Raw genomic sequence first — 23,139 nt, forward strand, 5'->3', positions numbered from 1 at the left:
GGCTCGGGGTCGGACTCCCCGAGTCCGGTGACGACACGGCGGGGCTGGCGGCGGGGCTGGGCCTTGGCCCAGTCGGGCTCTCACGCGTTTTTTTAAATAATTCCGCCGAACAAAAAATAAATTCTAGAAAAATATATAAAAATCTAAAAATGCCAAAACCAATTTTCACCGTCTAAATAAAATATTTAGAACAAGATGAACATTTTCTTGGCCCTAAAATGCAGTTTTGAAAATGTGCAATTTTTCCTAAATTCAAATAAAATAGCGAGAAAATCCAAAATAAAATCTTACTTGATTTTTTTATTAAACCTTCAATATTTCTTTATTTTGGGAAAGTCATTTTATTCCCTCTCTCATATTTTATTATAGAAATAATTGAAGATAAAATAAATAAAATCAATGATCCTATTTTCAAAATTTGAGAAAAAACCAAATATGAAAATAACGAAATCCCGAACTCTCTCCGTGGGTCCTTGAGTTGCGTAGAATTTTCTGGATCGGGCCAAAAGCAAATAAAATATGATATGCAGTGATGACCTAATGTATAACATTCCAAATTGAAAATTTGGGATGTTACAACATGCCTACATTACATTGACGAATTGGAGCTAGTTCTGTGTCACCCTATGTTATGACTGTTACATGATGAACCGCATCCGGCATAATTATCAATCATTGAACCAATGCCTACGAGCTTTCCATATACTAGTTTACGCGTATTTACTTTCCCATTGCTATTGTTACAATCACTACAAAATACCAAAAATATTACTTTGCTTTCGTTACTCTTTTGTTATCGTTACCATCACTATCATATTACTTTGCTACTAAACACTTTGCTGCAGATACTAAGTTTCCAAGTGTGGTTGAATTGACAACTCAGCTACTAATACTTGAGAATATTCTTTGGCTCCCCTTGTGTCAAATCAATAAATTTGGGTTGAATACTCTACCCTCGAAAGTTGTTGCGATCCCCTATACTTGTGGGTTATCGCGAGGCGCGGGCCGCCGCATGTTGGGAACAGCAGTGGAGGTAGGCTTGACGCTGAAGAGCGGGCACACGGCCGGGGTAAGCACGGCAGCACCGGAGAGGGTTCTGCTATGGATCTGGTGGGAGGGGGAGCTGGTGAAGGACATTGTGTGGACTAGTTGAGTGAAACGCGGGCGGGTGGTGGGGGGTGTTGGGGACTCCGGGTGTTGGCGACCTAGGTGAAAAGGGTGAAAAATATACCCGGTCGCCGCGCGCGCGGAAAGGCCTATGCAAACGGCTGCCTATAAGCGCTCGTGTGCACAAACAGAATAATTTTGTTTGAAATGAAGACGTGAGTTCATCGTTTCGCCTCTAAATTTTTCCCATGTAAACCAATCACAATTTTACCATGGGTTTGATTTGCTAGCGCATTTCAGGTCTCGTGTGCTATATGTAAGACATTTTTTGGCATTTACCATGCATGTTGGCATATAAATCAATTCCTAGCCGGATTGCATTTCCCGTCGAAAGGGATGAGGATTGATGTTTGATCTGGGAGCATCCAACGGTGCAGACATACGATCTGTGGGGTTTGGGTTCTTGCCAATCAGAACGCATGACTCAGATCGCGTGCTCAGCGAGGGGGGCATCGGCCACGGTTTGGTAGGCACACGGCTTTTGTGTGTGAACCGTGTGCTATTTGAAAAGATTTTTTGGGAGGGGCGATTTGAAAACATGTACATGTGTTGTCGAAAGGGACGAGGATCGCCGCTCGATCAAGGAGAATCCAATGGTGCAGACGTACGATCCGTGGGGTTTGGGTTCTGGCCAATCACAAAGCACGACTCAGATTGCGCGCGTGACAGAGGGGTGGGGGTGCATCGGCCACGGTTTAGTGGACACACGTCTTTCGTGAGTGAACCGTGTGCTCTTTGAAAACATTTACATTACCTAACATCATATTTTTGTTCGAATGAAAACATGAGTTCATTGTTTCGCCTCCAATTTTTTTCCACGGTAAGAAATCATGAGTATGGTGGAGAGTGTCATATAGTAGCTCCCTCTGTAAACTAATACTCCCTCTGTAAACTAATATAAGAGCGTTTAGATCACTACTTTAGTATTCTAAACGCTTTTATATTAATTTACGGAGGGAGTATATAGTATCATAGAGTACATACGTACCTTCGTAGTGCATATATAGTATCATAGAGTAGTACTAGCTCCCTCTGTAAACTAATATATATATAAGAGCATTTAGATTACTAAAATAGTGACCTAAACGCTCTTATATTAGTTTACGGAGGGGTATATATCATAGATGACCGTATTTATGGCCATGCATGACCTAAACGCTCTTATATTAGTTTACGGAGGGGGTATATATCATGAACTTCACCCATGAGATGACGGTATCTACATATGTTACTGCTTCTTTGCCACATCATCATATTTTATATTCCCGAGTGCATGATATACCGGCTATGATACCCCCACCATGGCCACCCTAATAAGGTTGGTCATAATGTGGGAGTATCAAGCGGTACGATGCATGCCGACTAGACTTTTTGGATGATGTGGCACACAGTTAAACCGGAAAGGAGGTAGTATGAGAATAGCCACAATGGATAGTACAATAGTAACATACACATATCCCTAGACTATATATGTTACTACCTTCATACTGAGTAGTAACATCTGTGTAGTGTCACGCAAAGCTTCATTTATTAGGTTATAGACTCATATTGCATTGGGACATGTGATGTTACAGTAACTAGCTAAGTTATTGAAATTATCTCTCTCATCATTAACTTATTGCCACATAAGCAAGTTTGCTGAGTTGGAGTTGATGTTACTGCTGAAGTTACTCCCATTGTGGCTAGTGATCTGATACTAGGTAGCTAGTCGTCTATGATATACTAGCTACCTCACTAAGAGCATGGTTAATAATACAGCCAAGGGTCGGCTATAAGAAGCTCCCATGCCATATACAGCAAACCTCTTAGCGGGCATGTACAATAATAAGTTTTATATACGTACTAGTTTATCAATAGTTGGTCCAACTTACATCCTCACAAAGTGTCTTGGGTCTCGTGTTGCAGCTCGCTCTACTAACCAAGAGCCCGCTTCTCTTCTCTTTCCTCCAACTAATAAGCACATATATATTATTCTATTGCTTATAGCCTGCTTAGACTACCCATAGTGGGAGTAACATAGGTAGTAATATCACATGTATCTAGATAAAATAGATGATGTCGTAAGCAATAAATGAAGAAAGAGAGGAAAGTGGTAACATAGCTAGTTAGACTGGCCACAATGGGTAGTAACGTAGACTAGTAACATGCACATGTTACTAGTCTATGTTACTACCTCTATAGTGGGGAGTAACATATGTGTGGTAACATGCAACACTTCATTTATTAGGCTATAGACTCATTTTGCCTTGATATGTGTGTGATGTTACTCATACTACTAGTAACTAGCTATGTTACCACTTTCCTCCATTTCTTCATTTATTGCTTGCCACATCATCTATTTAACCTAGATATGTGTGATGTTGCTACCTATATATGTTAGGGCATCTCCAATGGTTGTAAGATAGTTGTTGGTAGACTTTGCCACATAGGATTTTTGATGATGTGTCATACAATAAATGAGGGAAGATAGCAAGGTTGTATGTACATGAACCAACACCCCTTGCACAAGATCCAATGTAGAATGAGAGAGCACCTTATTTATTATCTCACGTCCTACTGGGCAAACTAGATACTATCCATTGGAGTTGTTGTATGTTAAGGTGTTGGTTGATGACATGTCATATTTTACCAAGAAGCTGACATACAAACTGTTGGAGATGCCCTTACTCCCACTGTGGGTAGTCTAAGACTACCCACAGTGGGAGTAACATATATAGGTAGTAACATCACACATATCTAGGTTAAATAGATGATGTGGCATGCAATAAATGAAGAAAGAGATGAAAGTGGTAACATAGCTAGTTACTACTAGTATGAGTAACATCACAAATATATATATCCAGGCAAGATGTGTCTATAGCCTAATAAATGAAGTGTTGCATGTTACCACACACATATGTTACTCCCCACTATAGAGGTAGTAACATAGACAAGTAACATGGGCATGTTACTAGTCTATGTTACTACCCATTTGTGGCTAGTCTTACTAGTAGAGTAACATCACACGTCTTAAGGCAAGATGAGTCTATAGCCTAATAAATGAAGTGTTGCATGTTACTACACATATGTTACTCCCCACTATAGAGGTAGTAACATAGACTAGTAACATTCTATGTTACTACCCATTGTGGCTAGTCTTAATTATGTCACTCTATTGTGTACTTGCTCTAATGCATAGTATCATAGAGTAGCTAGTATCATATGTAGTACTTTATGTATATTGTCATGCATGACACATAGTAGCATAGCATTTACTATGATACAGTTTCATGATACATGATACTTAACCCTCTCTTTCTTCATTTAATTAATTCTATGATAGCTCATCAAAATTGCCTAGTTGTCATGCATGATACTAGCTATGATACCTCCTTACTATCATCCTAGCAAAGTTGTACAAATCATTTGTGCGTTGCTTTGTGAGTTTTCATCCGTCTGTTCGAGAAGCGGGGAGAAGTTTCAAACATTTCGGCCGCGAGGTGCGGCCACTAGCATAGGCCTAGTTGGTATTTTAATTACAGGAAATTCAAATGGAGTTCGAACATCATCAAAATCGATGTGTGCCTGTGGCGTTCTCTCATGACCCCGTGGAAAAAAATTGGTAAAGTTTGGTACAAGTTTTGATGACCGCTCCTTCCAAACCGGAGCATCTCACATGAAGGATCGTTGTTTTCCAAAAGGAGACGTGTCAATTCAAACTCCCGTGGCCGGTGACTTCATCGTTTGGCCTCATAAAAATTTCCCCACGGTACGCAATCACCAATATACCACGTGTTTGATTTTATGGCACATTTGAGGTATCGTTAGCTATATTTAAGACATTTTTTGAGATTAACATGCATTTTGTGCATAAAAATAAAAATTACAACGGGAACTGCATGTGTTGTTAAAAGGGAGGAGGATCGTCGTTCAATCTGCGAGCATCCAACGGTGCAGACGTACGATCCGTGGGGTTTGGGTTCTGGCCAATCAGAAAGCACAACTCAAACCGTGGGCGGGGTGGCGGGGTTTGGTTGGCACACGGCTTTCATCAACGAACTATGTGCTATTCGCAAACCAGATTGCATATATTTGTTAAGACATATTGTAGTGAGATCAATTGAGTGTGCTACCTCTATGATATAATAATAATAATAATAATAATAATAATAACAACAACAAAAATAGTTCATATTCATTGCCTGAGCTGACAACATATCAAGGTCAACATATTAACGGTTCTTACATCAATAGAAAACCGGGCATAACTCACAAATTCAGTACACGTGACAATTCTAAATTGAATGAATTAAGTTGCAGGGTAGGCATAAAGACTAGTCTCACGGCTTAATTCCCATGTACATGGGGGAACTGGGATCATTAAGTTGACCCCGAATGAACTTGGGTTTTTTGATGATTTTACGCTGCTTTGTTGCATGGGTGCGTGATTCCTTTGTTGGCAACTCATCAAATTCGGTGTACTCGTCCTCATCGGCAACATCATCGACACCCAGTACCCTTCTCTTCCCATGCATCGCTAAATGGCCGTTCTTATGCAAGGGGTCTTCCACAAATAAAATCTGGGTAGAACGCTGGCAAGAATGAATGGGTCCGCGTGATATGTCATTGTTGTCCTGTTAACACATGTCTTCCTGTACTCATCAATCCTTACCTGGCCAAGAGGGATCCATGTGCACCTGAATAATGCCACCTAAACTTTCACATAGTCAATCTCCCAGATCTCTTTGATGGTTCCATAGTATACCCTTTTATCAGCTTCATTTATAGTCATGCATTCTATTTGAACAAAGTTGTTCTGATATGAGGTCTTATCACATTCCTCAGTGTAGAACATGTATCCATTTATGTCATATGCTTGGTACGTCAACACCATAGGTGATGGCTTTTGTGCCAACCACATAGCAATGTCATCGATGGATCCTTGTGCCAAATGATTCTTCAGCCATTTGGCGTACTTCTTAGTGTGCTCCTTCATCTCCACTTTTGATGAAGGCGCCATTGGTAAGAAGCTTTGGCGCATCTCCGCCAAGTGTTCTTCGGCATAAGCGATAGGAACTGGGCTGTTAAGCAGTATCGTCAAATGGGCTTTCTCTGCCAATTCTCCGGGTGCAGCCATTTGCGTGCCAGCAAGGACCGACTTACCTTTCATTCTTCCCTTGTGGCGAGAGAGGGGCAAACCTGTAGGTCTTTGTTTCATGTATTCGGTGCAAAACTCAACCACCTCCTCCGCAGTATAACCTTGTAGGATGCTTGCCTCTGGATGGTTTCGGTTCCGACAAAAGTGCTTCAGTATTCCCATGAACCACTCGAAGGGATACATGTTGCAAACAAAAAACAGGACTACAATACTTTATCTCGTCGACAAAGTGCATAGTGAGATGGACCATGACATCAAAGAATGACGGTGGGAAAAACATCTCTAGGTTGGACAATATTCTTGCAATATCATCTTGCATATGATCCAACTCTTCAGGATTTACAACTTTCTGCCATAGTTGGTTGAAGAAATCACATAGGTCAATGAGTGTGTTTCTTATATATTTGTCCATCAGATTCCTGATGGCCACCAGGAGGATTTGTGTCAACATTACGTGGCAATCATGTGACTTCATGTGTCCCAACTTCATTTTACCTGAGCTCACATCCACGAGACTTTTGATGTTTGCGCAGTAGGAAGAGAGTGTCTTAACTGACAACAAATAGGTGAAGAACTGTGTTGCTTCTTTTGTACTGAAATTGTAACTCTGGAGAGCTTTGATGAATTTGCAATCATCTTCTGCTTCACTCTTGCGTTGTGATTGATCAGCAAGCATATCGAGCCGTGAACCATCACCATACTTTCTTCACTCTTACATATGTTCTTATCTACGTGCATGACATCTATGTAGTGACGTACACGTAGAATCTCCCAATAAGGTAATTTCCAAAACACCGATTTCTTCTTAAACACTTGATCCTTGGGTGTTAGTTTCACCGTCAAAGGGTGGTTCTTTCCAAGCACAACATTAATTTTTTTAGCCATGTTGTGGACCACCTCCCCTTCATAGGGTCTTGGCCCTCAGCTACCTCCGCCGTACCATCAAATTCAGCTTTCATCTTTCGGTATGGGTGATTTTTCCGTAAGAACCTACGATGACACAAATACACTGTTTTGCACAAGTTGGGAAGTCTTCTGCTAGCTATCCTATCCATGCATGTGACACACCCTACATCTCCCCATGTTTTCTGCCCCAATGTGTTGCCTGATGCCAGCATATCTTGAATGGTGTGCGCCAGCATCGCATGTAGATCGAAAATCTCCTTTCTGTAAGCATCATAACATTTTATAGCAGGCGCATCTATCCGCACTGTCAGCAGTTCTTCTACCAATAGCTGAAAGTAAATGTCGATGTCATTTCCAGGTTGCTTTAGGCCTTGGATAATCATTGACATCATAATGTATTTTTTCTTCATACACAACCAAGGAGCTAGGTTATATATGCACAGAAGCACTGGCCATGTGATGTGATTGGTGCTCATATCGCCAAAAGGATTCATCCCGTCAGTACACTCCCCGAGCCTTATACTTCTAGGATCCTTGGAAAAAAATTCAAACTTGTTGTCGATTAATTCCCACTGAGCCCCATCTTTCAGGTGCCTCATAAACCTATCCGCAATTCGCTCATCATGATGCCACCGCAACCTCTTTGCCTCTCTAGGGTTTGCAAACAAATGCCTCAACCTTGGAATTAAAGGCAAGTACCAAACAACCTTGAACGAGATTCCTGTCTTGATCTCATCGTCCAATTTGTACTTGTCCTTTGCTCTCATGCGCTTGTATCGTGCATGCTTGCATGTGGAACATGCACGAAAATCTTTGTACTCACCACGGTACAATATACAATCATTCACACAAGCGTGTATCTTCTGTACTTCAAGTTCCAATGGGCAAACAATTTTCTTCGCTTCATTCGTGCTTCTAGGGAGCACATTATCTTCTGGAATAATTTCTTTCAAAATACCTAACATCTCTGTGAAGCCCTTGTTTGATAGACCGTTTGCTGCTTTAAATCTGAGAAGCGCCAGGGTGACACTCAATCTGGAATATTTCTTTTTGCAACCTAGATACAATTCTTTCTTGGAGTCTGCATCAATGGTTGGAAGATCCTTGTACCCAATCATATCCTTTTCTGGGCCCTCGAAATCTGCAATCATAGCAGCAAAATCTGGCATATCAAGATCGTCGTCATCTGCGTGGACGTCTTGGTTTTCCAGTGGGCGTTTTGGCTCTCCGGTGTTCCATTGGTAGCTTGACGCCTCTGCCACGATGTTAGATTCAACATCCATGTGACACTGATCGGGGTTTGGCATCTCGTTGCCTTGGGTATCTTCATCCATGACCTCCTCTTCACCGTGTCTAATCCAATGTGTATATCCATCCATGAATCCCCTAGAGACTAAGTGCATCTGAACATCTGCAACTTCATGTGACTCTGTATTGGCACAATCAGTACATGGACACGGGATATAATCCACATCACCAATTCTCCTCTTTGTACTTTCAGCCAAATTCATAAACTCTGTCACACCACTGATAAAATATGCGGTTTTCCGATTCTTCATCCATCGAGATCGTTCCATTTGCAGCAGACGAATAATAATTAAAAACAAAACAACAACATTAATACACGGATTAACTGCTGCCTAGAGATGCGTGCATAAATCACAAGGTTTTATTTTAATAATTACTGAGGGTGCTCCATTTTGTTATCCAGGCGTGTAATGACAAAAATTAATGGCCAGTCAATTTACACGTAGAGTACTAGTACAACACTACACTTAGGAATTGAATACCTTAATTAAGCCACTCACGAAAAGAATACCTTAATTAATTAGCTGCGCGGCGACTTCCACCCAGCAGACAGACAAGCGCGATGCGGCAGCACGCCGAGACAGCAGGGTCGAGGAGCAAAGCTTAGTGCGGCTGCCGCCTGAAGTTCGACCTCCACTATCCCGCCATCGACCGCAATGGATGTGCTCGAATCATGCCGCCGCCGACCTTGATGGTTGAGCTCCTCCTATCTCCCACCGCAGACCGAGGATTGACCTCCTATGACGCCACCACCGCCCATCGACCGAGGATTGACCTCTTCTCCGGTAGCCGCTGCCTAGGCCGCTATCGCCATCTCTATATGCAGAGCGGCTATTTTTTACGGATATCCATGGAGCGGCTGTTTACACGGTATCTCACCATAACTCAATTATATTGCCATGGTAGTACATCACATATGATTATGTAACGACAACCGTGTCTAACCTACGTTGTCTTCTCACGCGGTTTGGTGCAGAAATCGTGTGTGACATTGTAATACCTAACACAAACGACATGTACAAACAGTGTGCCATATACAACATATATATAGTGCCATTAGTAGTTCCCGGTCGTTAGCTTATCTCCATAGTTTCCCCATTTCCCCCAATTCCCTAAATAGCCTCCAAATTCCCTCGCGTGGCGCTGACATTGGGGGAATGCAGACGAGTTGTGCTGATGGTTTCAGTGCGGCTGCTCCTGCTCGTATCGCCGCCACGATGGCGGTCGCCGCCGAACACTTGCCTAAGGTCATTAGAAGGCAGGTGTACTACGAATCCGAATCATCCTGTCAGGTTCAAATCTATCCCATCTTTTTTAGCATGTCCAAATTATAGATCCTTGCTGAATCCATCCTGAATGACCCCCCCCAGGAAAGCGATCTGCCGCCGGATTCGGAGCTTGACTCCAGACTCTCGCAACACGAGTCCGACTCCGAGTTTTGTGCCACCGAGAAGTACCAAAAGCCGAGTTGTGTGCAAGGGCACACTCCCGCTCGATGTGTATGCACGGAGGGATTCGACATTGGCAGGCGGTTTCTCAGTTGCCCCTTAGAGGTTAGTGCTAATTAAGTTCATTGAGGGAGTCCTGGATTAGGGGGTCTCCGGACAGCCGGACTATATCCTTTGGCCGGACTATTGGACTATGAAGAAACAAGATTGAAGACTTCGTCCCGTGTCCGGATGGGACTCTACTTGGCGTGAAAGGCAAGCTAGGTAATACGGATATGTATATCTCCTCCTTTGTAACCGACCTTGTGTAACCCTAGCCCCCTCCGGTATCTATATAAACCGGAGGGTTTTAGTCTGTAGGACAACATACAATCATACCATAGGCTAGCTTCTAGGGTTTAGCCTCTCCGGTCTCGTGGTAGATCAACTCTTGTACTACTCATATTATCAAGAATAATCAAGTAGGACGTAGGGTTTTACCTCCATCAAGAGGGCCCGAACCTGGGTAAAACATCGTGTCCCCTGCTTCCTATTACCATCCGCCTTAGACGCACAGTTCGGGACCCCCTACCCGAGATCCGCCGGTTTTGACACCGACATTGGTGCTTTCATTGAGAGTTCCTCTGTGTTGTCGCCATTAGGCTTGATGGCTCCTACGATCATCGATAGCGATGCAGTCCAGGGTAAGACTTTTCTCCCCGGACAGATCTTTGTGTTCGGTGGCTTCGCACTGCGGGCCAACTCGCTTGGCCATCTGGAGCAGATCGAGAGTTACGCCCCTGGCCACCAGGTCAGGTTTGGAAGCTTAAACTACACGGCCGATATCTGCGGAGACTTGATATTTGATGGATTCGAGCCCCTGCCTTGTGCACCACACGGTCACGATGAGTATGATTTAGCTCTACCATCAGACAGTGTTCAAGAGATCGCACCGGCAACCGCTCCGACCCTCAATTCAGAACCAGTTGCGCCATCCATGGACGGGTGGATAGACCCCGCCATGGAGGCCGCACTCTCATCGGCGATCGAGCCGAGTATCGACCTTACCCTTCACGAGAGCCGTGACGCCGAACTCCCAGATTCCTCCCTAGCCACGGACTCCGAACCGCCTGCGCCTGTGCCTATCGAATCCGATTGGGAGCCGATCATGAAGTTTACCTCCGCGGATATTTTTCAGCACTCGCCCTTCGGTGACATACTGAACTCATTAAGGTATCTCTCCTTGTTAGGAGAATCCTGGCCGAACTATGCCTGGCAGGATTGGGATGCGGATGACAAAGAAATTCGCCGCCCACCCACCACCCACTTAGTAGCCACTGTCGACGACTTAACCGACATGCTCGACTTCGACTCCGAAGACATTGATGGTATGGACGACGATGCGGGAGATGAAGAGGAACCACTGCCCACAGGGAACTGGACAGCCACCTCGTCGTACGATATATACATGGTGGACACACCCAAAGAAGGCAATGGCGACGATACAACGGAGGATGACCCCTCCAAGAAGCAACCCAAGCGCCGACATCAGCGGCACCACTCTAAGTCTCGCCAAAGCAAAAGCGGTGACACCGGCACAGGAGATAATACCACTCCGGACAGTGCCGAAGACGACAACAATCCCCTCCAACAAGACTTAGGGCAGGAGGATGGAGAAGCCAGCCCTCCCGAGAGAGCGACAAACGAAGAGGCGGAGGATGATAATTACATGCCTCCCTCTGAAGACGAGGCAAGCCTCAATGATGACGAATTCGTCGTGCCTGAGGATCCCGTTGAACAAGAGCGCTTCAAGCGCCGGCTTATAGCCATGGCAAATAGCCTTAAGAAAAAGAAACAGCAGCTTCAAGCTGATCAAGATTTGCTAGCTGACAGATGGACCGAAGTCCTTGCGGCCGAGGAATATAAACTCGAACGCCCCTCCAAGAGTTACCCAAAGAGTAGGTTGCTACCCCGATTGGAGGAGGAAGCACTCAAACCTACATCTCCAGCATATGATGCGGCTGACCGACCACCTCGTGGCCGCGACAAAGAGGCATTTCAGCCAAAAACTCAGCCCGCACCCCGACGCCACTCAGATAAAAATGACAAGGCACGGGGAAACATGCTAGACCTGCGAGACGTATTGGAGGACAAAGCAAAACATGCAAGATCAATCTATGGATCACGAGGGCGCGCCACTATGCGAGAAGATAACCGTCACGCCGGATACAGCAAAAGTAAATCTGGCCGGGCCGAACACAGCGGGCAAGACTCATTTGAGCTGTGTCGCGATATAGCCCAGTACAGAGGCGCCGCACACCCACTATGCTTCATAGACGAAGTAATGGATCACCAAATCCCAGAGGGTTTCAAACCCATAAATATCGAATCATATGACGGCACAACAGATCCCGCGGTATGGATCGAGGATTTCCTCCTGCACATCCACATGGCCCGCGATGATGATCTACACGCCATCAAATACCTCCCACTCAAGATCAAAGGACCAGCTCGACATTGACTCAACAGCTTGCCAGCAGAGTCCATTGGCTGTTGGGAAGATCTGGAAGCCGCATTCCTCGACAACTTCGGATACCAAGGATGGCAATGGCAGGTCACGTCGCAACAAACACAAGCGCCGCATTAACAGCGACAATACCGAGGATACGGCAGTCAATGTTGGATTCAAAGGCTCTAAACCTGGTTAGCGGAAAAAGCCATTCAAAAGGAGCACTCCAGGCCCGTCCAGTTTGGACCGTATACTCGATCGCTCATGTCAAATACACAGCACCCCCGACAAGCCAGCCAACCACACCAACAGGGATTGTTGGGTGTTCAAGAAGGCCGGCAAGTTAAATGCCGAGAACAAAGATAAGGGGTCACATAGCGATGACGAAGAGGAGCCCCGGCAGCCGAACACCGGAGGACAAAAGAGGTTCCCCCCACAAGTGCGGACGGTGAACATGATATACGCAACCCACATCCCCAAGAGGGAGCAGAAGCATGCGCTGAGGGACGTATATGCGTTGGAGCCAGTCGCCCCAAAGTTCAACCCATGGTCCTCTTGTCCGATCACCTTCGATCGCAGGGACCACCCCACTAGTATCCGTCATGGCGGATTCGCCGCACTAGTCCTAGACCCAATCATTGACGGATTTCACCTCACTCGAGTCCTTATGGATGGCGGCAGCAGCCTGAACCTGCTTTACCAGGACACCATGCGCAAAATGGGTATAGACCCCTCAAGGATCAAACCCACAAAAACGACCTTCAAAGGCGTCATACCAGGTGTAGAGGCCCATTGCACAGGCTCAGTCACACTGGAAGTGGTCTTCGGATCCCCGGATAACTTCCGAAGCGAGGAATTAATCTTCGATATAGTCCCGTTCCGTAGTGGCTATCATGCACTGCTCGGGCGAACCGCATTTGCGAAATTCAATGCGGTACCGCATTATGCATACCTCAAGCTCAAGATGCCAGGAGCTCGGGGGGTCATCACAGTTAATGGAAACACAGAGCACTCTCTCCGCACGGAGGAGCACACTGCGGCCCTCGCAGCAGAAGCACAAAGCAGCCTCTTAAGGCAATCCACTAGTTCGGCGATTAAGGACCCGGACACCTTCAAGCACGCCCGGAGTAATCGGCAACAAGACCACCTGGCACATTCTGAGCTCGCATAGCAATGCGACCCCCACCCCAGTCCCAGCCAAATGGCCAAATTCATGCTGCACGTACATAATTACGCATTGGAAATACCATGGGCATAGGTGGGGAGGGGGCACGACTACGGCACGCCCCAAGACGCAGCTCAACCACACTAGGGGCTTCCCTGCTTTGTTATTTTTCTTTCTTTCAGGACTTTAATCTCTGGAAACCCTGTCCGGCAGTATGATTGCCGAACACATGATGCAGCAACCAAGGAGGGAGAAAGCTACATCGCACCACGGAACTCCCAAGTGGATTATGATAACGAGTGAAATACTTGCTTTAATGCCATTCCTCAGCTTGCCCTTGGAGGGGACACGTCAAATAGTCCTACTTTTTGCTTATCGCACTACTTGCATCATTTTGCTTTAACGCACCTTTTTGAATAAACAATGCATAGCACTAGACTATTATCACACTCTTTATTCTTCCTTTTTTTATATACATATGTATGTTCACTCATGACATCCAGCACCCGTACACTCTAGTACGGCTAATACGCTAGGGGCATAAGAATACCCCTTATTACGGCGTGAGAAGTCCGAACACTTTCAATAGTGCGGCACCCCGAACTTATAGCATTATATGCATCAGCTCTGAATAATGTCTTTGGTCAATAGTTGGGTTTGCCCGGCTCCCATGTTTTGGTACCTTACGTTCCGCTACATCAGCTAAGGTAGCACTGGGAGAACTACTGCGATTGTGCCCCGGTTCAGCTGGGCTAAGCACCTCATTAGAGAAAGCTAAAACTGAATGTCATGATAAGGCAAGAGACTGGTCGCTGTTCGAGAGGTTTCGAGTCCCTAAAGACTTATGCCGCTTAGAGCGAGGAGTCGGCTTTGTCCGGCTTAAGGCGTGTATAGCGCCCCAAATTCGGCCTTCCGAATACTAGGGGCTTCGCCCAAATTTAAAATTATAGAATTATATGGCTAAGTGAGAGTGATAAAGCATTATAGTCTGATCGCCTTGTTCGTTGTGCTGAGCACCCCCTCGAAGGACCCAGAAATGGGAACAAGAGTGCTCAGGTTTATCCCGAACACCCCAGCACTCATTGCATGGGGGCAGAAGCCGACGACTAGCCATCTCTCAGATTTGATAAACAGCCGAACAGAAGGTAATATTTTAAATTCAAACAAGCATTGCATAGCGCATATGAACAAGTTTTCATAATACAGGATCACACGAGCAAGTTCATTCAAATATTACATCTTTCGCACACTCGTCCGCTAGAAGATGGGCACCCTTCAGGACACCCTCATAATGCATTTCGGGGTGGCGATGCTCCTTGCCCTGCGGCGGCCCCTCCTTCACCGGCTTCACGGCGTCCATCTTGGCCCAATGCACCTTCGCACGGACAAAAGCCCGACGGGCACCTTCGATGCAGACGGACAACTTGATGACTTCCATCCGTGGGCAAGCATCCACAAGCCACCTCACTAGGCCGAAGTAGCTGTTGGGAAGGGCGTCGCCATGCCACATCCAAACTATAAGGCCCCTCATGGCCTGTTCGGCCGCCTTGTGCAGCTCGACCAGTTGCTTCAGCTGGTTGCTCATAGGCATCGGGTGTTCGGTCCCAGTTACTGAGACCAGAACAGCTTCTCCGTCGAGCTTCCCTCCTCGTCCTTGTAAAACTTTGCGGCATCTGACACGCTGCGGGGCAAATCTACGAATGCTCCTGGAGAGCTCCGGACTCGGGTAAGTAATAAGTAAATTACTTTCACATGCTTGCTTTGCATATTGAATGCCTTACCCGCCGCTATCTTCCTCATCGCCTCAATCTCCTGGAGAGCCTTGTGGGCTTCAGCCTTGGCATTCTTTGCACTCTCAAGGGCTGCGACAAGCTCAGACTCTCGCGTCTTCGAGTCAAGCTCCAACGCCTCGTGCTTCATCACGAGAGCTTGGAGCTCTTGTTGCACATCGCCCACCCGGGCCTCTTGCTTTTCCCTCTCGCTACGCTCCTGGGCCACTTTGTTTTCGGCCTCGGACAACACTTGCTTCAGGGTTGCCACTTCGGTCGTGGCCCCTGGCAAATTCATGATGATCCTGTCATTTTGCAATCGCATCTTATATATATTCATGATGATACATAAACACTATTCTGATCACGGGATCAGAATAATATTCTGATCACAACCTGAACTTCCCGAGTAATGCGCCTGACCTTCCCCGAGTACTAGGTTGAACTTCAGCTAAAAGGTATCCAAATGGGGCTTGCGATATACCGTTGGATAGCTATGCACATCAGTATCATGACCCAAGTTAAATTTTTGGCAAAATGTAAGCGGTTTAAGAGCAGTTTTGAAAACCGTTTTTTCTTCATACAAAAAATGTGAATCATATTTTCGATCGCATTTTTAAACCATTTACCGGAATGAGGCAAATAACGTTAGAAAGCTCCTGAAAAACCGCTCCTTCCACATGTTGAAAGTTTTCTCTAATTCCCTATGGTTAAAGAGTAATTCGGAAAATCGAAAATTTTTGTAAACCCAACACCCGAGTTTGTATTTTTGACGCCATTTCTAAACGGCTAATCCAATTGAGGCAAATAATAAGGCGTTGGAAAGCTTATGAAAATGCTCTAATTTTTTATGTTAAAAGTTATTTCTAATTTTGAATGGTTTAAAAGTAATTTAGAAAATGGTACAAGTTCCACCGAGTTCGTATTTTTGAGCTAATTTTTTAACCGTACGTCCAAATGCAGCAAATGATATGGCGTTGGAAAGCTTGAAGAAATGCAAAACTTTTTTTGTATATATTGTTTCTCCTAATTCACTACGGTTTTATGTCAGATTTGAAAATGGTTAAAAATGTATTTTTGCCGTAATTTCTACAAACTTTATCGGAATGGGGCAAATAATATACCGCTGAAAAGCTAAGGAAAATGCGAAACTTTTTCATGTTGATGGTTTTCTCTAATTCTTAGCCGTTTTCAAGTAATTTCGAAAACAGCGGGATCATGCGTTCTGCCTTTATCGCGAAACAGATTCTTCGAAAATGCACCGCGTGAAGAACCTGGTCTTCTCGGCGCATGTACCTGAACTTCACTCTGTTTTTCACGTGATTGTTTTGCTCGTAGGTCTCCATCCACTGCTCATAACTCTCCATCCATTCACCGGAATTGAGCAGGTGATATACGGATGGAAAGCTGCTGTAAGCACGCAAGTTTCTCATGTTGATCATCTTTTCATACTCGCGATGATTTTAAATGTTTTTAATCTAAAATTGATTCAGCATAGTAGTTGAACTTCCAGTTGTTTTCACGTTGAACTTTTGTGACGTATTTTGGTTTGTAATTTTCTCATCCATTCGTTAGTGTTACACAAATAATATTCCTTTTGTACAACATCTTTCACAATATTTTTTTAACTTTCTCCGACTGAGGACTTGAATTTACAAAAATAATATTCCTGCCGTTTTGAAGTAAATTAGAAAATGACGAGATCATGATTTCTGCCTTCATGCGAATGGAAATGCACTGCGTGAAGTAGTTGAACTTCTCGGGCATGTTTGATTGAACTTCACTCTGTTTTTGACGTGCTATTTTTTGCACTGCGTGAAGTAGTTGAACTTCTGGGGCAAGTCTGTTTGAACTTCACTCTGTTTCACTTTATTTTATTTTTCTTATATGAAACTCACACCATGTAGCACGTGAACTTTCGGTTGTTATCACGTTGAACTTCTCTCTGCTTTGAGAGAGTTATTTTAAAACACAAAAAACAACATATTTTTTTATGTATTTTGGACATCTAAATACACGGTGAACCTCTCTCACAAGAATTTTTTAACTTTTCCTCGCCGAGCACTTGAACTTCTAGCAACCATTTTTTTCGTTTATGAGATTGTTTTTAAAAGTGCAAAAAATGGCGTTGTGTTTTTATTTTTTGAACAGGTAAATCCTAGGTTTTAATGAACTCCGAACTTCTCTGTTATTTCAATTTGAACTTCACATTTTTATATTTTGAGTAAAGAATTGTATTCAATTTTTATACGGGAAAAAACTTAGTTTTGAAATAATTTTGGCTATTTTTTCACACACTTCACCATTTCGAATGAACAAACCCTTTGAATTCCTCGGACGTCCGCCTTTGAACTATCGCAGAAGATGAAGTGGAAATTCTCGAACATATTCTTTTTTTCTACTCTATAATGCTTTTCTTGATTTTTTTTTGTAATTAATTGCATCCATGCTATGACTGAATTGAGATGAACGAAATTAATAGTTTACATAGGCATAAAAACAAAAATTAATAGTTTAGCATAAAAATTGAGGTTTTTACATACTACGAACTTCTCTGTTATTTTAAATTGAACTTCTTTAGTCCTATTCTTAAAAATATATTTTTAAATAAGCATCAAACTTTTAAAAATTAAACTTCATACTTTTATTTTTCCTAGAAACGAAAATAATTTAAGTTTTTCATATACATCAAACTACTCCATTATTTTAATTTGATCTTTGTCATTTTATTCTTTGGTAACAAGGAAATTTTGACTTTTTATAAATATTGAACTTCTCTATTTTTCTAATTTGGACTTCTTGGTTTATTTTCTGTTAGTAACAGAAATACCCTTGTTTTTTGTAGCAAAAATTTTGAACCGATTCGTTAGGAAGGTCAAGTCGACCGTCGCTAGAAGGTCACAAGTTGTTGTTGATCCATAGGAGCACCAAGTCGTCGCCAGACAAGGAAGTGTGCCGTGTCATCATCGTCACTGGGCGGGTTACTAAGTTAACACCCTAACTTTTCTTTTTCTGTTCCGCAGAATGCAAGTGTGAATAACTTGACAACATGATGTACAAAGAGTGCTAGTGTTCCAGAAAAATATACTTAACATACTTTTGACCTTCACGAATAAAACATTTTGACCTTTCAGCCCCTTTTTTTGTTCCAACAACTGACTAAACTAGGCAAAAACTTTTTTTTGTAGTTGAACTGATACACCAGGCAAAGCTGCAATAGTGGCCAATTTTTCAGATAGATAAACACAAAACATATGTTTTATGCACTGGAGTTTTGCTGCGGACACTTGAATACTTTTTTCCTTTTGCACAAACTACTTTACGAAGAATCATCACATTTCACAAAGGTCATTTAACCACAAGATTGTGGGCACACAGACTCGCAAACGGGAGGTGCACCATATTTTTTAGGAACACCAAGCTTGAGTGATAGTGGAAAGAAAGAATCATAAACTAAAGAGTATATTGATCAAAGTGTTTTACGTACACACAAGAGTCCATAAGCTTTTCAGACAACAACATGTTTCCTTAGAAGTTATCTAATCAATTATGAAGAAGTTGAGAAATGAAGAACAAGAGAGGAAAAACATGTCTGAATATACTAAAAAAACATCTCTGAACCTTCACATCCACATCACTCTGAACTTCAGTCCTCCTTCAAACCGCAAACTTTTTCCTGGTACACATATGTGACCTTCTCCTGTCTATTTATTTGAACTTATTTTCAAGACAAAAAGTTCTGGCGTAGAATATTATTCCCACGTTATCCACATAAGTACACAAGTTGCTGAATTTTCTTTGATGTAATTTTTCAAATACAAGCACACAAAAAACCATCGAAGCAACATACTCTTTAACCATTTTCTGCTAAGTAGCTATACTGATGCATTCTTTTTCCATTTTCTTTGACTCTTCAATTTTTTCGTAAAAGAACAATACAAGGACTAAACTGACAAAATTAGAGTCTCAGAACTAAACGAAAGTTTCAGCATGCTCCACAGTGGAAGTCTGATCTGATCTGATCAGATCATCCAAGTTTGTGTGCAGTAAAAAACAACTTTGCTTCGACCTTCCATTTCAGAAGTCCTCTCCTCTTGGGTTGGATCAATCAAACCCAGAGGAATCATCCATCCATCCTCTCACCGAAACACAAGGCACGGATACACTAGTAGTCAAACATGGAAGCAACATTGACCAAAACCAAAACTAACCGTGCAACCATCAGTAATTGCACCATGCCTTCCCCTCCCAAGTAAGCAATTCTTGCTAATAAGTTGCTCCGGCGACGCACACAAGGGACCAAAAAACTTGGGACATCTCCTGCCCTACTACCACCATCAGTGGTAATTCAGTACTATGCTCTGCTCCGCTTTGCTCTGTTGTATCACCGCTACTGCTGCTGCTACTCCACTTCCTTGACAGGCCGCCTGTCAACACCACCGCCACCCTGCTACCGGCGGCGACTATTGGCAGCGTCCGAGACCCGCTGCACGATCATCACCTCCGCCGCATCGACCGCCTCCCATGTCCCACTGATCACCACCTCCCTGCACCACACACACGCTGCAGGTCAAAATGACATACAACCAGGACTGATTTCATGGGTAAAGAACATGCAAACCTGGCTGAGACCTGTTGTAGTACCTACCTCTCGCTCGTCCCAGCTTTGAGCTCCCCCTTAGAGATACTAATTTGCACGCCCGTAACCTGCACTCTGACGACGAACCATTAGTCCAAACCATAGCCTTGTCGGTTAACCATTTGTGGCTTCGCTTCGGTGGTGCGGGAGATATGTACATACCCGTTCGATCTCACGTATGGTCCTCCCGGCATAGCTGATGACGGCGCCCACGTACTCGTCTGCGACACCCATGGTGAGGGTCCCTTGCACATAGTTGTCGTAGTCAGGCGATCTCACGGGTGTGTTAGGCTGGAGGAATTCAAGAGAAGATGGTTCAGGTTTTGCTGCAGAGGCCAATAGCACTAGTTGGTAAACTGGGGATAGTAGATATTTTGCAACCACTACATATGGAAAAATAGCTGCTGCAGGGGAGCCATGATGGATCTCGCCGGCCATGGCTCGATTTGCGAGTGGGGACGACAGCATGGTGCAAGAAACATGGGCGGAGGGCAGGTCGCGTCGGAGGGGAGGGAAGGTCGCGTCGGAGGGGAGGGAAGGTCGCGGCGGAGTGCTGGGAAGGTCACGCCGGAGGGGAAGTTGGGGGCGGGTGGAAGGGAGGTGGTCGGGGCAGAGGACGGTGGTGAAGGTGGTCGGGGCGGTGGTTGGAGGCAAGGGCGGAGGTGGCTGCGGCGGGGTGAGCTGCCGAGGTGGCGAGCACGGCCGAGCTCGGCCTCCTCGCGTCGTCGGCCTGAGGCGGTGCTGCCGAGGGAGCAAGGTGGGAAGGCGGCCGGATCCAGGAGTGGGGCGGCACGGGGGCCGGCTCAGGCGCGGGAGCAGTGAGGCGGCCGGATCCAGGAGTGGGGAGGCGCGGGGGCTGGATCCCGGCCCGCGGAGTGGCGCGCGGGTTAGATGCGACGGCGGCGGCGGTTCTAGGGGCTGATGGTGGGGGACGATGGGTCGGAGTGCAGGAGGTGGGATCGAGGGAGTGCGGGAGATGCGGGATGGATGGTCATAGTATTTTTTTACTTCGTTCCAGCGCGGTTCGGGAGTTTGGGAACCTATGATCGAGCCCTTATAGGGCCGGTGTGATCCAAATAGTTATTCTAATCCCAGGATTAGAATAGTGTCACCCTATATACATAGACTAGGTATTGCTTACCTTTGTTCTCCTCGAGCTGCCTCTTAGCAAGGCCGAGCTCTTTTTCGGACCCCTCGAGGTCCTACTTTAGTGCGGTGACCTCCGCAGTCAGTGCGGCAGAGGTCAGCAGCGAAGCCTGCATACGCATATAGACATACTTATATTAGACTCCTGCAGATATTATTTGATCCTCTATTCGGCTTTTCTTTGTGAACACCAAACATAGCATCAGGGGCTACTGTCTATGCGGTAATATTTTTCCTATATTTTAAATACTTACCTCAAAGCCTGTTAGAAGGCTGGCACAGGCTTCAGTCAGTCCGCTCTTGGCGGACTGAACCTTCTTGATCACCGCACTCATAATAGTGCGGTGCTCCTCGTCGATGGAAGCGCCGCGAAGCGCTCCCGGCAGGTTGTCCGGTGCCTCTGGATGGACAGAGGTCACCGGCACGGGCATCTTACCCCTTTTGGAAGGGGGTCGCCTGCCCGAGTCCGGAACCACTGGAGGGTCCGGCACAGTGTTCGGCTAAGAGCCGAACTTGGAGCCCCCGGGAGCCTTGCTCCCTTTGCTCCTAGAGTCCGAAAGGTCGCCTTGAGGCGCCTCCGGGACTGTATCCCCCCGGCTCGGTGGCCCTTGAGACAATACCTCGGCATTGTCCGTAGGGCAAGGGGAGGAGGCAGTCGGAAGTGGATCGCTATCCATATCCGACGAATCCAATGAGCCATCCGACGAAGATACGCCGATACGGGCTCGGGGAGGTCTGCATAATCATATTCGGCGTTAGGAAAAATAGTGCGACAAAGTTAAGCTATGAGTTACTCTGGTATCCGAATACTTACGACTTCGCCAGGGGCTTGGCCCTGAGCAGCCACTTGTCTTCGCCTTCGGCGGCGGTGGTAGAGCAGTCCGAAAGGAGAGTCCTTCCCTTCTTGGACCCTTCGGCCTCCCCAATCGGGGCGACCTTCCTTTTCTTGTCTCCCCCGGCTGGAGGGGGAGCATCTTCATCTTCCTCCTCGTCTTCATGGGAGGAGTGCACCACGGAGTCATCGGACGATGAGTCCGATACCACCTGGCGCCGGGAACTCTTTAGGGTTCCCTGGGCCTTCTTCTTGGTCTTCTCCGGCACCTTACAAGGAGCCGGAGTCAGCATCTCCGTCAGGAGAGCATCCGCGGTGTCTTCGGGCAGGGGGGCCGGACAGTTAATCTGCTCCGATGCCTCCACCCAGTCCTATCAAGGGAATGGGAGCTTAGGCCCCGCACATGGTTAAGCTATGGGAAATAAATATCCTACCAGATGTACAGAACTTACCGGATTCGTAGGGCGCTTCGCGCTTAGCCCACGGTCCTCGGTAAGAGAGGGAGGGACCTCGGCGCCCTTGAACAGCACCTTCCAGACGTCTTTATGCGTCGTGTCGAAGAGCTCGCTTAGAGTCTAGTGCTGGGCCGGGTCGAACTCGCATAAGTTGAAATCCCGTTGTTGACACGGGAGGATTCGGCGGAAGAGCATGACCTGGACTACGTTGACAAGCTTGATTTTCTTGCTTGTCATGTTCCGGATACATTTCTGGAGTCCGTCCAGCTCCACCGATGAACCCCAGGACATGCCCTTCTCCTTCCAGGAAGTGAGTCGCGTGGGGAATCCAGATCGAAACTCGGGGGCCGCCACCCAGTTGGTGTCGCACGGCTCGGTGATGTAGAACCACCCTGATTGCCACCCCTTTATGGTCTCCACGAAGGAGACCTCGAGCCATGTAACGTTGGGCATCTTGCCCACCATGGCTCCGCCGCATTCCGCTTGTTGGCCGCCCACCACCTTCGGCTTGATATTGAAGGTCTTCAGCCATAGGCCGAAGTGGGGCCGGATGCGGAGGAAAGCCTCGCACACGACGATGAACGCCGAGATGTTGAGGATGAAGTTCGGGGCCAGATCATGAAAGTACAGCCCATATTAGAACATGAGGCCGTGGACAAATGGATGGAGGGGAAACCCC

The 23,139-nt window shown here is 45.6% G+C and overlaps 1 protein-coding gene across 1 annotated transcript; it reads right to left on the reverse strand.

The window, feature by feature from the left end:
• Window positions 1-19,759: 19,759 nt before the first annotated feature.
• Window positions 19,760-20,261, reverse strand: LOC123185185 (uncharacterized). Its single transcript, XM_044597161.1, has 3 exons — window positions 20,190-20,261; window positions 20,037-20,095; window positions 19,760-19,935 (listed from the first exon to the last, which is right to left on the reverse strand). The coding sequence occupies exons 1-3, from the start codon at window positions 20,259-20,261 to the stop codon at window positions 19,839-19,841; spliced, it is 228 nt and encodes a 75-aa protein (XP_044453096.1). The 3' UTR covers window positions 19,760-19,838.
• Window positions 20,262-23,139: the final 2,878 nt, after the last annotated feature.

Source organism: Triticum aestivum, chromosome 2A (assembly GCF_018294505.1).
Source record: "Triticum aestivum cultivar Chinese Spring chromosome 2A, IWGSC CS RefSeq v2.1, whole genome shotgun sequence".
NCBI lineage: Eukaryota > Viridiplantae > Streptophyta > Magnoliopsida > Poales > Poaceae > Triticum > Triticum aestivum.

What these genes read in the sequence shown, in the direction of transcription:
- LOC123185185 (XM_044597161.1), bottom strand. Translation starts at nt 20,261, where the DNA reads ATGGGTGTCGCAGACGAGTACGTGGGCGCCGTCATCAGCTATGCCGGG. An exon ending in CCATACGTGAGATCGAACGG is followed by an intron (nt 20,096 to 20,189) that starts GTATGTACATAT and finishes GTCAGAGTGCAG; the next exon opens with GTTACGGGCGTGCAAATTAG. An exon ending in AAAGCTGGGACGAGCGAGAG is followed by an intron (nt 19,936 to 20,036) that starts GTAGGTACTACA and finishes TGTGTGGTGCAG; the next exon opens with GGAGGTGGTGATCAGTGGGA.